This window comes from Eubalaena glacialis, chromosome 12, assembly GCF_028564815.1.
Source record: "Eubalaena glacialis isolate mEubGla1 chromosome 12, mEubGla1.1.hap2.+ XY, whole genome shotgun sequence".
In the NCBI taxonomy this organism is placed as follows: Eukaryota; Metazoa; Chordata; class Mammalia; order Artiodactyla; family Balaenidae; genus Eubalaena; species Eubalaena glacialis.
Window position 1 is genome coordinate 30,696,965 of NC_083727.1, and position 12,292 is coordinate 30,709,256.

The 12,292-nt window shown below is 39.0% G+C and overlaps 1 protein-coding gene across 7 annotated transcripts in view; it reads left to right on the forward strand.

Annotated features, from left to right (window-relative positions):
- SLC18B1 (solute carrier family 18 member B1) overlaps positions 1 to 12,292 on the forward strand; it is a 45,243-nt gene that overhangs the window by 14,736 nt on the left and 18,215 nt on the right. For 5 of the 7 annotated variants that reach the window (XM_061206849.1, XM_061206848.1, XM_061206850.1 and 2 more), the window contains exons 2-5: positions 737 to 876; positions 9,463 to 9,558; positions 9,878 to 9,951; positions 10,673 to 10,820. In XM_061206849.1, the coding sequence (XP_061062832.1) occupies positions 737 to 876; positions 9,463 to 9,558; positions 9,878 to 9,951; positions 10,673 to 10,820 (458 nt within the window). Of the gene's footprint in view, positions 1 to 150; positions 222 to 736; positions 877 to 1,403; positions 1,477 to 9,462; positions 9,559 to 9,877; positions 9,952 to 10,672; positions 10,821 to 12,292 lie in introns of those variants that run through there. The other 2 variants (XM_061206852.1, XM_061206854.1) reach the window with 2 other exon arrangements.

Here is a 12,292-nt window from a genome sequence, read left to right on the forward strand (position 1 = left end):
TATACTTTTCTTACTTAAATTTCTTTTTTCTCAAAACCATTTAATTTAAAAATAGCGAATAGATTTACTGGATGTTTGGAACTGAGTAATTGACTTCGTGTCTTTAAATGGAAATTTAGCCCTGGGAATAAATATTAAATTAATTGATGCAGAAGACCAGTAATTATTGTAAAACACTGAGTTACAGATCTATGGCACTTGTCTTTCCAGGAGCTGCCATTGTAAGTATTAATTCTCCAATTGAATGATTTAGCTTATTTTCTCCTACTTACACTTCACTTGACTTCAATAGTACCCTCTTAATAAACCGCTAACATGACATGCTTAAAATGTGATTGAGTCCATGTAGCATATGAAGCTAGTAACTTGAGAAAGCACACTATACTTCAGAGAACAGTACTCTGGAGAGCACCCTGTGGCCTCATCCTTCTTGAAGGAATCTATTAAAGGTGAAAGAAATAGACCTTATGGTGAAGGCAAAACAAAGCAGATGGTTTGATAACTTGTGCACTGAAATCCTAATAGGAAATAGTATGTAAATGAAAGTGATATATTTGGAAAATTGCAGTGATATACAGGGATTGTGTTACATTTGATCAAATGTGCTGTATTCAAAATAGCCCTTAGCTCAGCAAATGTTATCCTGAGTGCATTTCTGTGCACAGAAGTGACATTTCTGTACTTTGATCAGTAGCCCCAATTACATGTCTGTAATTGCAGCATGTTTGCCTTCAAGGTGATGGCCCTCCAGGAGGTGCAAGGGAGACATCCAGGCGGCTTTCAAGAGAACAGATTTTTGTACTGATATCAGCAGCTTCCATTAACTTAGGTTCCATGATGTGCTATTCTATCCTTGGACCTTTTTTCCCCAAGGAGGTAAGACATTTTTATATCCTTATGAACTATTAGTGTTTTTAAAAAGCCTTTGAAATACTTCATTTGGGGGAATGTAAAAATCTGCATAGGGCAAAGATGATGTGTAGAACTTCAGCCAACAGAAGACTTCTTAGAGGATATTTGATACCAGAAAAAAAAAAATTCAGTAAAAATAACATCATCTTAGGAAGTAATTCACCTAAGTATAATTGACCTTCTGAGGATTACTTTGCTTACCATGTAGTTTGATTCATCTGTTTGGTTTCTGCAACTGATAAAAATAAAAAAAAAAAAAGGAAGTGCACTGAATAACTGAGATTTTAACGTTATTGCAGAAGATCTACGTTAAGACAGTGTTTCCTGGAGTTTGGGTTTATTAATATTCGGAATTAGGAAGGCATGATCCACTAAATGCCCTTTTCTGACTTGAATTTCATATGGAATCTAGTGGCAATGTTTGTGCCAAGGAGGAATTCTGATTAATATTGATTAGGTTCTTCTAATCATAGTGTTTTATGTGCTGTTAGGGTCTATGGATAATGGCACAGACTCGAAGGAATAACCCCTAGAGAATCCACCTGGAATCTGGAGGTTGGTGAGGTATAGTATGGAAGGAATGATACTGACTTGGTTGAGTGGAGATAATATGCCCATGTGTTTTGCTTCATGCTCTTTGCCAAAGCCTCATGATGCACGGGCCCCTCCCAGTCCTCTAACTTCTTTGATAACATGTGGTCCTTCCTTCTGTGTGCTACAAAAGATGAGAAACATGGCTTCTCTGCTAAAGGAGCAGTACAGCTCTGTAGCCATAAGTGCTTTTTAGTTTTCAGTGTACTTTCCCACACATTATCCCATTTGGTTTCCATAGCAACTCCATAAGATAGGCAGAATAGTCAGAATCTCATCATGTTGCAAATGAAGAAACAGATTCCGAAGTTAAGTGACTGGCCCAGTTCAATTCCGTTTACTGAATGGGAATGGGAGGTTTAACGACTTCCCACCCTAGAGTGTGCTAGGCGTTGGCTGTGTTAGGGCTGGAAAAAAGATGAGGAAAATGTCCCTCTCTCGTCTGTCCATTGGGAGTGAAAAAATATGACAACAAAAAGTTGCAGAGTATTTGGATCTCCTTGAAGAGGATGTCCAAAATGTTAGGAGACTCCAGGGAAGGGAATGGTTAATTTTGCCACGGGAGAGGCTGGCTGGTGTGGAAGGGAAGGAGAGAAGGAGTAATACTGAAAGGGGCTTGGCAGAATAACCCTAAGGTGAGTTAAAGAGGTGTTCTAGGTTAGAAACCCGCAGGGGATAGTCACGAGATTAGCAAAGTAAATAGCATGTTCTTAGGGAACCACGGACGATGGTGGGGCTTGGGCCTGGGGTTCAGTGAGGTCCAATGGGAGCAGAGGATCTGAGGAGGCAGGTTGGTGCTCGAATGCAAGGGTCCTTCCACGCAGGCCAAAGATGTAGTCAGTAAGAAGTCATCAGAGGTGCTTGGGCAAGACAGAGTAAGTAGACTGAGTAGATACCGGTTTTGGAAAAAAATAATGATGGATGGAGCCTGTGGAATTACGATGGAGAAGAACGGGAGTAAGTGGGCCATCAAGTTAGAAGGGTATTTCCCGGTTCAGCTGGAACTCAGCAAGGGCAACTAGTGTTAGATTCCTCTTAGTGGAATACAGACGAAGGAAAAGAAGGCTGTTGGTGTGTGCCTTTTTTGTTTTTTCTTTTTCTTAAAGTTTTTGATTTAGTTTTTTGCATCCAAGAGGCAGGCGAGAGAGCGTTCTAACTTTAATAGGTGTAGATTTGAAGAGTGGGCTCTTCTTTTTCATTTTTTAAAAAATTTATTTATTTTATTTATTTATTTTTGGCTGTGTTGGGTCTTCGTTTCTGTGCCAGGGCTTTCTCTAGTTGTGGCAAGCGGGGGCCACTCTTCATCGCGGTGCGCGGGCCTCTCACTGTCGCGGCCTCTCGTTGCAGAGCACAGGCTCCAGACACGCAGGCTCAGTAGTTGTGGCTCACGGGCCTAGTTGCTCCGCGGCATGTGGGATCTTCCCAGACCAGGGCTCGAACCCGTGTCCCCTGCATTGGCAGGCAGATTCTCAACCACTGCGCCACCAGGGAAGCCCTTCTTTTTCATTTTTAATAACAGCCTTAGGGTTGACAAATGCACTGGCAAAACTTGCTCTTTCTCCTTCGTATTCTGTTAACCTTCCTATTAGCTAGAGCTAATTAGGTCAAGGGAAAACAAGGCCTTTCTTCTTAACTTCTGGCACAGGATTCTTATTTCTACTCATCCTTTTTCTGGCCTCCTCCTCCTTTGGCAGAGGATTATAAGTGAACTAGAAATTGCTTTTAATAGCTCTTCTTGCTGTCCTAATGTGAAGCAGGATCCGCATGCCAAAAGTGGTATTCAGTTACTGCTGGGGTATGTGATTGTAGGACATCCTAAGTCACCATCCTGCTTCCACAGAGAATGTGGGAACCTGTGCAAGATGGAAGCTGACATGACTGCTGGGACCATGACACAAGTAACTTTTGCAAGTCTGTGTTCTCATCTGTAAAATGGGGCCAGCTAAAAATACATCCCGTATTTAATTGTTCTTAGAAACCATATAGAATAGCATGGCTCATAGTGAGGGTTCAATAAATGTTAGTTGCTGTGACTATTATATATTTTCTGCCAGACTCTAGAATTAAATACCTTTCAGAGCTATTAAGCAAAGAACATGGATGTGACTTCACCAATGAATGTTCTTTCTACATCTTAATTCACCCCTTTGATGATACCTTCCCTTCAAGGTACCTGTTTTATGTTATTAGGGCTGCTGTAACAAAGTACCACAGACTGGGGACAACAGAAATTTATTGTCTCACAGCTCTGGTGGTTAGAAGTCCAAAATCAAGGTGTCATTGGCAAGGCTGGTTCCTTCTGAGGGCCGTGAGGGGAGGATCTGTCCCAGGCCTCTCTCTCTGGCTTGTAGATGGCCAACTTCTCCGTGTGTCCTTTCACGCCATCTTCCCTCTACGCGTGTCTCTGTGAAGAAATTTCCCCTTTTTACAAAAATACGAGTAATATTGGATTAGACTCTACCCTTAACGACCTCATTTCAACTGATTACCCCTGCAAAAACTTTATCTCCAAATAAGGTCACTTTCTGAGGTACTGGGAGTTAGGATATCAACATAAGAAGTTTGAGGGACACAGTGAACCCCGTAACACCACCTGACCTTTGTGTAGTAGAAATGTGGACTCTGTGTTCCTGTCTACACACAGTGTAACCTTTTGCTAGGATGCCAATGAAGGCATCGTTCATAGTGAGATCTCTCTTTTCTCCACACCATTATCTCATGTGATGATTAGTAATGGAAGGGGAATGGCTAATCCTGAGTCTCATAGAATTATGGGCTGAAATCCTGCCCAAGCAGTTTCTACAATGCTCTGGGTTCAACTTCTCCACTATCTCCCACCACCAGGCACTTAGGGACCACACTTCAGGGGTAGGGGGTGCTTCCTAGAGTGAGGGGACCTTTCCTGCCTATAGTTTAGCCATGAAAAGTAGAGTTCACCTATCTGATTTCCTGTGGTATGCTGCTTTGAGAACTGTAGGGTTTATTTAGAGACATAATAACATAAGAAAGAACATTTTTTAAAAAGACAAGGTTTGAATGATGATCATAACTTCATATGGGAAGCAATAAAGTAAATTTTTATCTTAAAATTGTAGTTAGGGAGAAAAGGTAAAGAAATAGAATTATGGCTGTTGTGGAGGACGGATTTTAAAGGGAGTGTGTGTATGCACATGCATTTCTGTATTCAGAGTAAAGTGATTTGTGGAAGAGCTGAAGCTCTGACAGAAGGATGAATCTAAGTCGGATCTTCTGACCATAGTTATTCACTGCTGGCTCCTGGGTACCATGCGTGATGCATAGAAGGTGCTCGATAAATGATTCCTGACTGTCTGAGAGGACAGATGTGTGTTTCAGGCTTAGTGCTTCATGGTATGCCAAGTTGCCAATCTTATTTTAACCCCTTATAACCCCAATTATATTTTAACCCCTTGCATGGTTATAGCTAGAACCTGATCTAAGGATCTACCATAGTTCCAGGGTTTTAAAAAGGTTTTCAAACATTTTGTCTATTCATTTGTACATCACAACTAATGGTAGCATTTGAAGTTCAAAAGAAGTAGATTTAGAATAAATGCTATATCATCTGTAGCAAATTTAGGAGCTCACTGATAGAATAGGCTATAAATATTAATAGGGATCATTGATGGACGATAAACTACTCCAAATGTTTCAGGAGAACGGAGAGAATGTCGGGAGCTGGGGGAGCTTCTTTCATCTGTGTTATTGATGTCAGGAAAGGAAACTTCATCTTCTCTGAACTGTCAGGTAGTTGAGAGTGGGTGTCAGAAACAGAGAACCAGACTGAACAGTCCTTGGGATGACTCATGTGCCAGCTTAAGGAGCTTCCTGTTCTTGAGTTTTTTTGACCAGCAAAGTGATTTTTTTATTTATTTGCATTCGAACCTTCCTCCTGCGTGTTTCTCCTTTTTTTTTTAATTTAATTTTATTTATTTTTTATACAGCAGATTCTTATTAGTTATCTATTTTATACATATTAGTGTATATATGTCAATCCCAATCTCACAGTTCATGCCCCCATCCACTTTCCCCCCTTGGTGTCCATACGTTTGTTCTCTACATCTGTGTCTCTATTTCTGCCTTGCAAACTGGTTCATCTGTACCATTTTTCTAGATTCCACATATATGCGTTAATATACGATATTTGTTTTTCTCTTTCTGACTTACTTCACTCTGTATGATAGTCTCTAGGTCCATCCACATCTCTACAAATGAGCCAATTTCGTTCCATTTTATGGCTTTATATATTTGTCTGTCAGTGGGCATTTAGGTTGCTTTCATGACCTGGCTATTGTAAATAGTGCTGCAATGAACATTGGGGTGCGTGTGTGTTTTTGAACTATCGTTTTCTCTGGGTATATGCCCAGTAGTGGGATTGCTGGGTCATATGGTAATTCTATTTTTGGTTTTTGAGGAACCTCCATACTGTTCTCCATAGTGGCTGAATCAATTTACATTCCCACCAACAGTGCAAGAGGGTTCCCTTTTCTCTGCAACCTCTCCAGCATTTGTTGTTTGTAGATTTTCTGATGATGCCCATTCTAACTGGTGTGAGGTGATACCTCATTGTAGTTTTGATTTGTATTTCTCTAATGATTAGTGATGTTGAGCAGCTTTTCATGTGCCTCTTGGCCATCTGTATGTCTTCTTTGGAGAAATGTCTATTTAGGTCTTCTGCCCATTTTTTGATTGGGTTGTTTGTGTTTTTAATATTGAGCTGCATGAGCTGTTTATATAATTTGGAGATTAATCCTTTGTCTGTTGATTCATTTGCAAATATTTTCTCCCATCCTGAGGGTTGTCTTTTTGTTTTGTTTATAGTTTCCTTTGCTGTGCAAAAGCTTTTAAGTTTCATTAGGTCCCATTTGTTTATTTTTGTTTTTATTTCCGTTACTCTAGGATGTGGGTCAAAAAAGATCTTGCTGTGATTTATGTCAAAGAGTGTTCTTCCTATGTTTTCCTCTAAGAGTTTTATAGTGTCCAGTCTTACGTTTAGGTCTCTAATCCATTTTGAGTTTATTTTTGTGTATGGTGTTAGGGAGTGTTCTAATTTCATTCTTTTACGTGTAGCTGTCCAGTTTTGTGTGTTTCTCCTTTATTCTTATACTACTACCACACTCACAACACTTTTGACACCAGATATGTGGGGTTTTTTTTCCTACACCAAGCAGTTCTCTTTGACACCAGGTGGGTGTCCTACCATTCAATTCAATTCTGACAGTAACCTGAATTAGCCCAGATGCCACAAGTTAAAAGCTCAGTCCCACGAGACTGCCCCCCCCCCACTTCAGATGCCAATCGCGAGTAGTAGGTGTCTAGGTTACCCCCAGCTTCTGTCCAACTTGGCTACAAATCAGAGGTTCCCATGACCACCCCCCGCCCCACCTTGGATTCAGTTATTTGCTAGAATGGCTTACAGAACTCAGGGAAACACTTGCTTAATGCTTACCACTTTATTATAAAAGGATGTGATGAAGTATACAGATGGGCATGCGATGGAAGTGATACAGAGGGCGAGGTATGTGGGAAGGGGCACGGAGCTTCCATTTCCCCTCTGGGTGAGCCACTTTTCCAGCACCTCCATGTGTTCACCAACCCAAAAGCTCCCCAAGCCCCATACCTTAGGGATTTTTATGGAGGCTTAATCACGTAGGCATGATCAATCATTAACTCAATTTCCAGCCCTTCTCTGGAGGATGGGGTATGGGACTGAAAGTTCTAAGCTTCTAATCATGGCTTGTCTTTTCTGGTGACCAGCCCCCATGTAGGAGTCCACCAAGAGTTATCATATTAGAACTCCTGTCACCCAGGAGATGCCAAGGGATTTAGGAACTCGGTGTCAGGAACCAGGGTCAGAGAATGAATATTAGAACAATATTGCTCCTAGAGCTCTTATCACTTAGGAAATTACAAGGGTATTAGGAGCTTTGTACCAAGAACCGGGGGGCAGAGACCAATATACATATTTTCTATTATCTCATGGACACCAAAAAGAAAGTGTGTCAAGATCAGCTGTTGTTTGCATAGATCCACGGCTGAAGCAAAGCCCAAATTTCCTTAACCAAGGTTTTTTGTTTTGTTTATACTTTAATTCTGATTTTTGCCAGCTAAAGCTAACAATTCTTTTTTTCTTTCTTCTTTTTTTTTTTGGTGGGGGACTTTATTGAGGTATAATTGATATACAAAAAATTGCACACATTTAATATATCCATCTTGATGAGTTTGGACATATGCACACACCTGTGATGTCATCACTGTTATCAAAATATTAAACATATTCAGCACTTCCAAAAATTCCCTTGTGTTCTTTTGTGGGGTTTTTTTTTCTTTTTCTTTTTTTGTGGTGAGAACATAACAAGCTCATCTTATGTAACAGAAACTTTATACCCAAAGAGCAATAATTCCCCACTTCCCCCTTACCAAAGCCCCTGACAACCACCATTCTGCTTCTATGAGTTTGACTATTTTAGATACTTCATATAAATGGAATCATGCAGCGATTGTTCTTCTATGACTGGCTTACTTCGCTTAGCATAATTTCCTCAAGGTTCATCCATGTTGTTGCAAATGCCAAAATTTCCTTCTTTTTGAGGCTGAATAATATTCTATTTTATGTGTATACCACATTTTCTTTATCCATTCATCGATCAATGGACATTTGTGTTGTTTCTATATCATCTTGGCTATTTCGAATAATACTGCAGTGAACATGGGGGGTGCAAATATATCTGAGACCCTGCTTTCAATTCTTCTGGATATATACTCAGAAGAGGGATTGCTGAATTATGTGGTAGTTCTATTTTTAATGTTTTCAGGATCCTCCATATTGTTTTCCATAGTGGCTGCACTATTCTGCATCCCCACCAACAGTGTATAAGGTTCCAATTTCTCCACATCCTCATCAACACTTGTTATCTTTTGTTTTTTTCAATAATTGCCATCCTAACTGGTGTGAGATGATATCTCATGATTTTAATCTGCATTTCCCTGACGATTAGTGATCTTGAGCAGCTTTTCATATATCTGGCCATTTGTATGTCTCTCTTATAGAAATGTCTGTTCAAGTTCTTTGCTCATTTTTAAATCAGGTTCTTTGTGGTGGTGTTTTGGACTATTGAGTTGTAGGAGATTCTTACATATTTTGGATATTAACCCCTTATATAGAGGTGGTTTACAAATACTTTCTTCCATTCTGTAGGTTGCCTTTTCAGTCTGTTGATTGTTTCCTTTGCTGTGAAGATTTTTAGTTTGATGTAGTTCCATTTGTTTGATTTGTTTTGTTGCCTAAGATTTTGGTGTCAAATCCAAGAAATCATTGCCAAGATCAATGTCAAGAAGCCCTCACCCCCTGTTTTCTTCCAGAAGTGTAACAGTTTCAGATTATATGTTTAAGTCTAATTTGCTTTGAGATTATTTTGTGAGTGGTGTAAGATAGGGGTCCAATTTCATTCTTTTGCATGTGGATATCCAGTTTTCCCAACACCATTTGTCGAAGAGAATATCTCTTCCCCATTGTGTGTCCTTGGCACCATTGTGGAAGATCAATTAACCATATTTATGTGGGTTTATTTCTGAGCTTTCTATTTTGTTTCATTGGTCTATATGTCTGTCTTTATACCAGTACCATACTGTTTTAATTACTGTACCTTTGTAACTTATTTTTGAAATCAAGAAATGTGATTCCTCCAGCTTTGTTCTTTTTTTTCCTCAAGATCGTAAAGCTAACAATTTGTTATCGGCTTGGTGAGTGAATTACTTTCATGTCAGAGACTAGGTCTAATAGTTTCCTTTCCTTCCTCACCCTGTTTATTTTAAAATAATAATCTTTGAAATTACAGATAAAGGTTACAAGAAGATGATGCTCTGATCTAATAGCTTCATTTTTCTATATTGGTGCTAATTTGCCTTTCAAACTTTGTTTTCTTTTCTGTTTCTTTAAAGGCTGAAAAGAAAGGAGCCAGCAATACAGTTATTGGTATGATCTTTGGATGTTATGCTTTGTTTGACTTGCTGGCATCTTTGGTATTTGGAAAATATGTAAGTATTAATTTTTTAAAATTGTGTAATGAGTTATTCTAATTTACTAGTCTAGAATTTCCACTGATACAGAAATAACCGCCATTATATTTTATGAATTGTGCTTCAGTTGACAGTTCCATTCTTAAAGTTGATTGATTTTTAACTTCTTCCATGTTTGTAAGCAACGCATGTTGTCATCACATTAAAGACTTATAATGTTTTGTTAACTGTACATATCTTCCCCAAATCTTTTGTTTCCTGATACAGTGGATTTGTTTATGTCACCATAGACTTGTAGCAGTCATCAATTTATACTTTTCTTTGACATTTATTATAGCTTGTACATATTGGAGCAAAATTTATGTTTGTAGCAGGAATGTTTGTCTCAGGAGGAGTTACAGTTCTCTTTGGGTAAGTCATGTTCTGATATGTTTGGGAGCTTGAACAGATTTCATAATTTATCTTCAGTTTAAAATGTTAATGGTTTATGTAAATCAGTCAATACCATGTGACTAATGTTGAAAGGAGTTGAATGATACAGTGAATGGAATGAATGACATTGATCTTAAGAAAAGAGTCCTTTAGGGGATCACCATTAAGCTGGCTGCTGAATCTGTTCTTTAGGACTCCTGTGATCGTGAGAGACAGAAACTTAACTCCCTTTTCTGAGTCACAAAAACTTTTTGGCTTAAGCAGAAAGGTGAATTTCTTACCTAAAGAATCAGCTGAAGAATATAAGGATACAAATGTTAAGATAATGTCATCAGAAATCTTTCTCAGGTTCCTGGTTTTGCTTTCCTCTTCTTGTGCTTTTTTTTTGTTTGGGGGAAGACCTAAAACTAAGAAGGCTTTCTACATATGTTCTTATCAGAGTGACTCTACATTTTTCAAAAGGCCTATTTAGTATTATTATTTAGGGCATCAAATATATCAGTAAAAAAACGCAATGAGGCTGTCATTATGACTCAAATTCCTCCTACTAAAAATATAACAAAGAAACTCTTAAAAAATTTGTATTCTAAAGAGATTTATTTTAATAACTGTGGTTGAGGTACTACTGTTTTCAGTGAGTACAGTTAAAAAAAAATCAAAATCAATTTGGCGTTTGAGAGTCATCTTATTCTTTTTTTAGTGTATTGGACCAAGTTCCAGAAGGACCCGTGTTTATTGCTATGTGTTTTCTAGTGAGAATAACTGACGCAATCAGTTTTGCTGCAGCAATAACCGCATCTTCTTCTATCCTTGCAAAGGCTTTTCCAAATAACGTGGCTACAGTAATGGTAGGTATTTTATACACTTTTCCTATTTTCCTTTTAGTGTAGGCTAAAATATTTATTTGACCTTTCAAGTTAAACCTGGGGCCCATTCTTCTAGACCTGCCTTTTTTCTACTTTCTGTTTCTGTTACCTTTTACCCCAATTTCTGCCTGTAGCATCAGGCTGTCAATAAATATACCCTTAGTCTACTTAGGTGCTCTTCCTGGGCTTAGAAGCCCCTGAATGGGCAAAACCAAATGTTCTTTTTACCCCTTAAAAAATAAAAAACCCTCTCTAATAGTATTTTGCTGTCTCTCTATAGCCTAGATTGTAGCTAGGCCGCCTGAAGCAGATTTATACTAGAGTCCTTCCTCCACTTTTCCCAGATTCACGGAAAGGACCTTAGAGATCATTCTGAAGTCCATAAGTGCTTCTGTGCAGTCAGTCTGAGGAGCACCCTCTTATTTTACCAAAAAAATCCAGAGCCTGGTAGCATCGTATTGGCGTACATTCTCATATATTGCCTACGCGCCTCAACACCAGGTATGAGTGACATACCAGATTCCTGTCCTAGCTCTTGGCTGCTGTCTCCCTGATCCCAACTAGCCTTTCCCATAGCTCACTCCTCTGGACCCAGACATCCCCGAAGGACTCCTGGTTTGCAACGCAGAACAGGCACCATCCTCAGAGACCTCAGGGTCTAATCAGCTCAGTACCAAGGATTCTCTCATTTACCCATATTAATACTACAGTTTGAAAGTTTTGACCCTCAGGTAAACTATTTGCTGTATAAATATAAATCTTCACACTTGTATTAAATATATGTACACATATATTTATACACCCATGTAAGTATATATATATATATATATATATATATATATATATGTATGTATGTATGTATATATATCTGTATAGATTCACTTTAGGTTTTATAGTCATTTGCCATGCAGTGGTGGCCACTGTAACAGGTGTACTGTTTACATTTCTCAAGAAGGGTTCAGAAGGATGCTAGTCCATTGACATGCTCTGTAAGACAAGGTTTTGTGGCTAAACATGTTTGGAGTGTGGCTTTGCTGTCCTGCAACTTAGAGATGGCCAGTTCACATTCGAGCTAGTTGTATTTCATTTTATGTGTCAACAGTCTATTTACAACATTTGCCCATTTTCCCATAGGATTGTGTTTTTTCTTTTTGCTAAATTTTTTTATATGTTTATTTATTTATTTATTTATTTATTTATTTATTTGGCTGCATTGGGTCTTCGTAGCTGCACACAGGCTTTCTCTAGTTGCGGCGAGCAAGGGCTACTGCTTGTTACGGTACATGGGCTTCTCATTAGGGTGGCTTCTCTTGTTGTGGAGCATGAGCTCTAGGTGCGTGGGCTTCAGTAGTTGTGGCATGCGGGCTCAGTCGTTGTGGCTCGTGGGCTCAGTAGTTGTGGCGTATGGGCTTAGTGGCTCCACGGCATGTGGGATCTTCCCGGACCAGGGATCA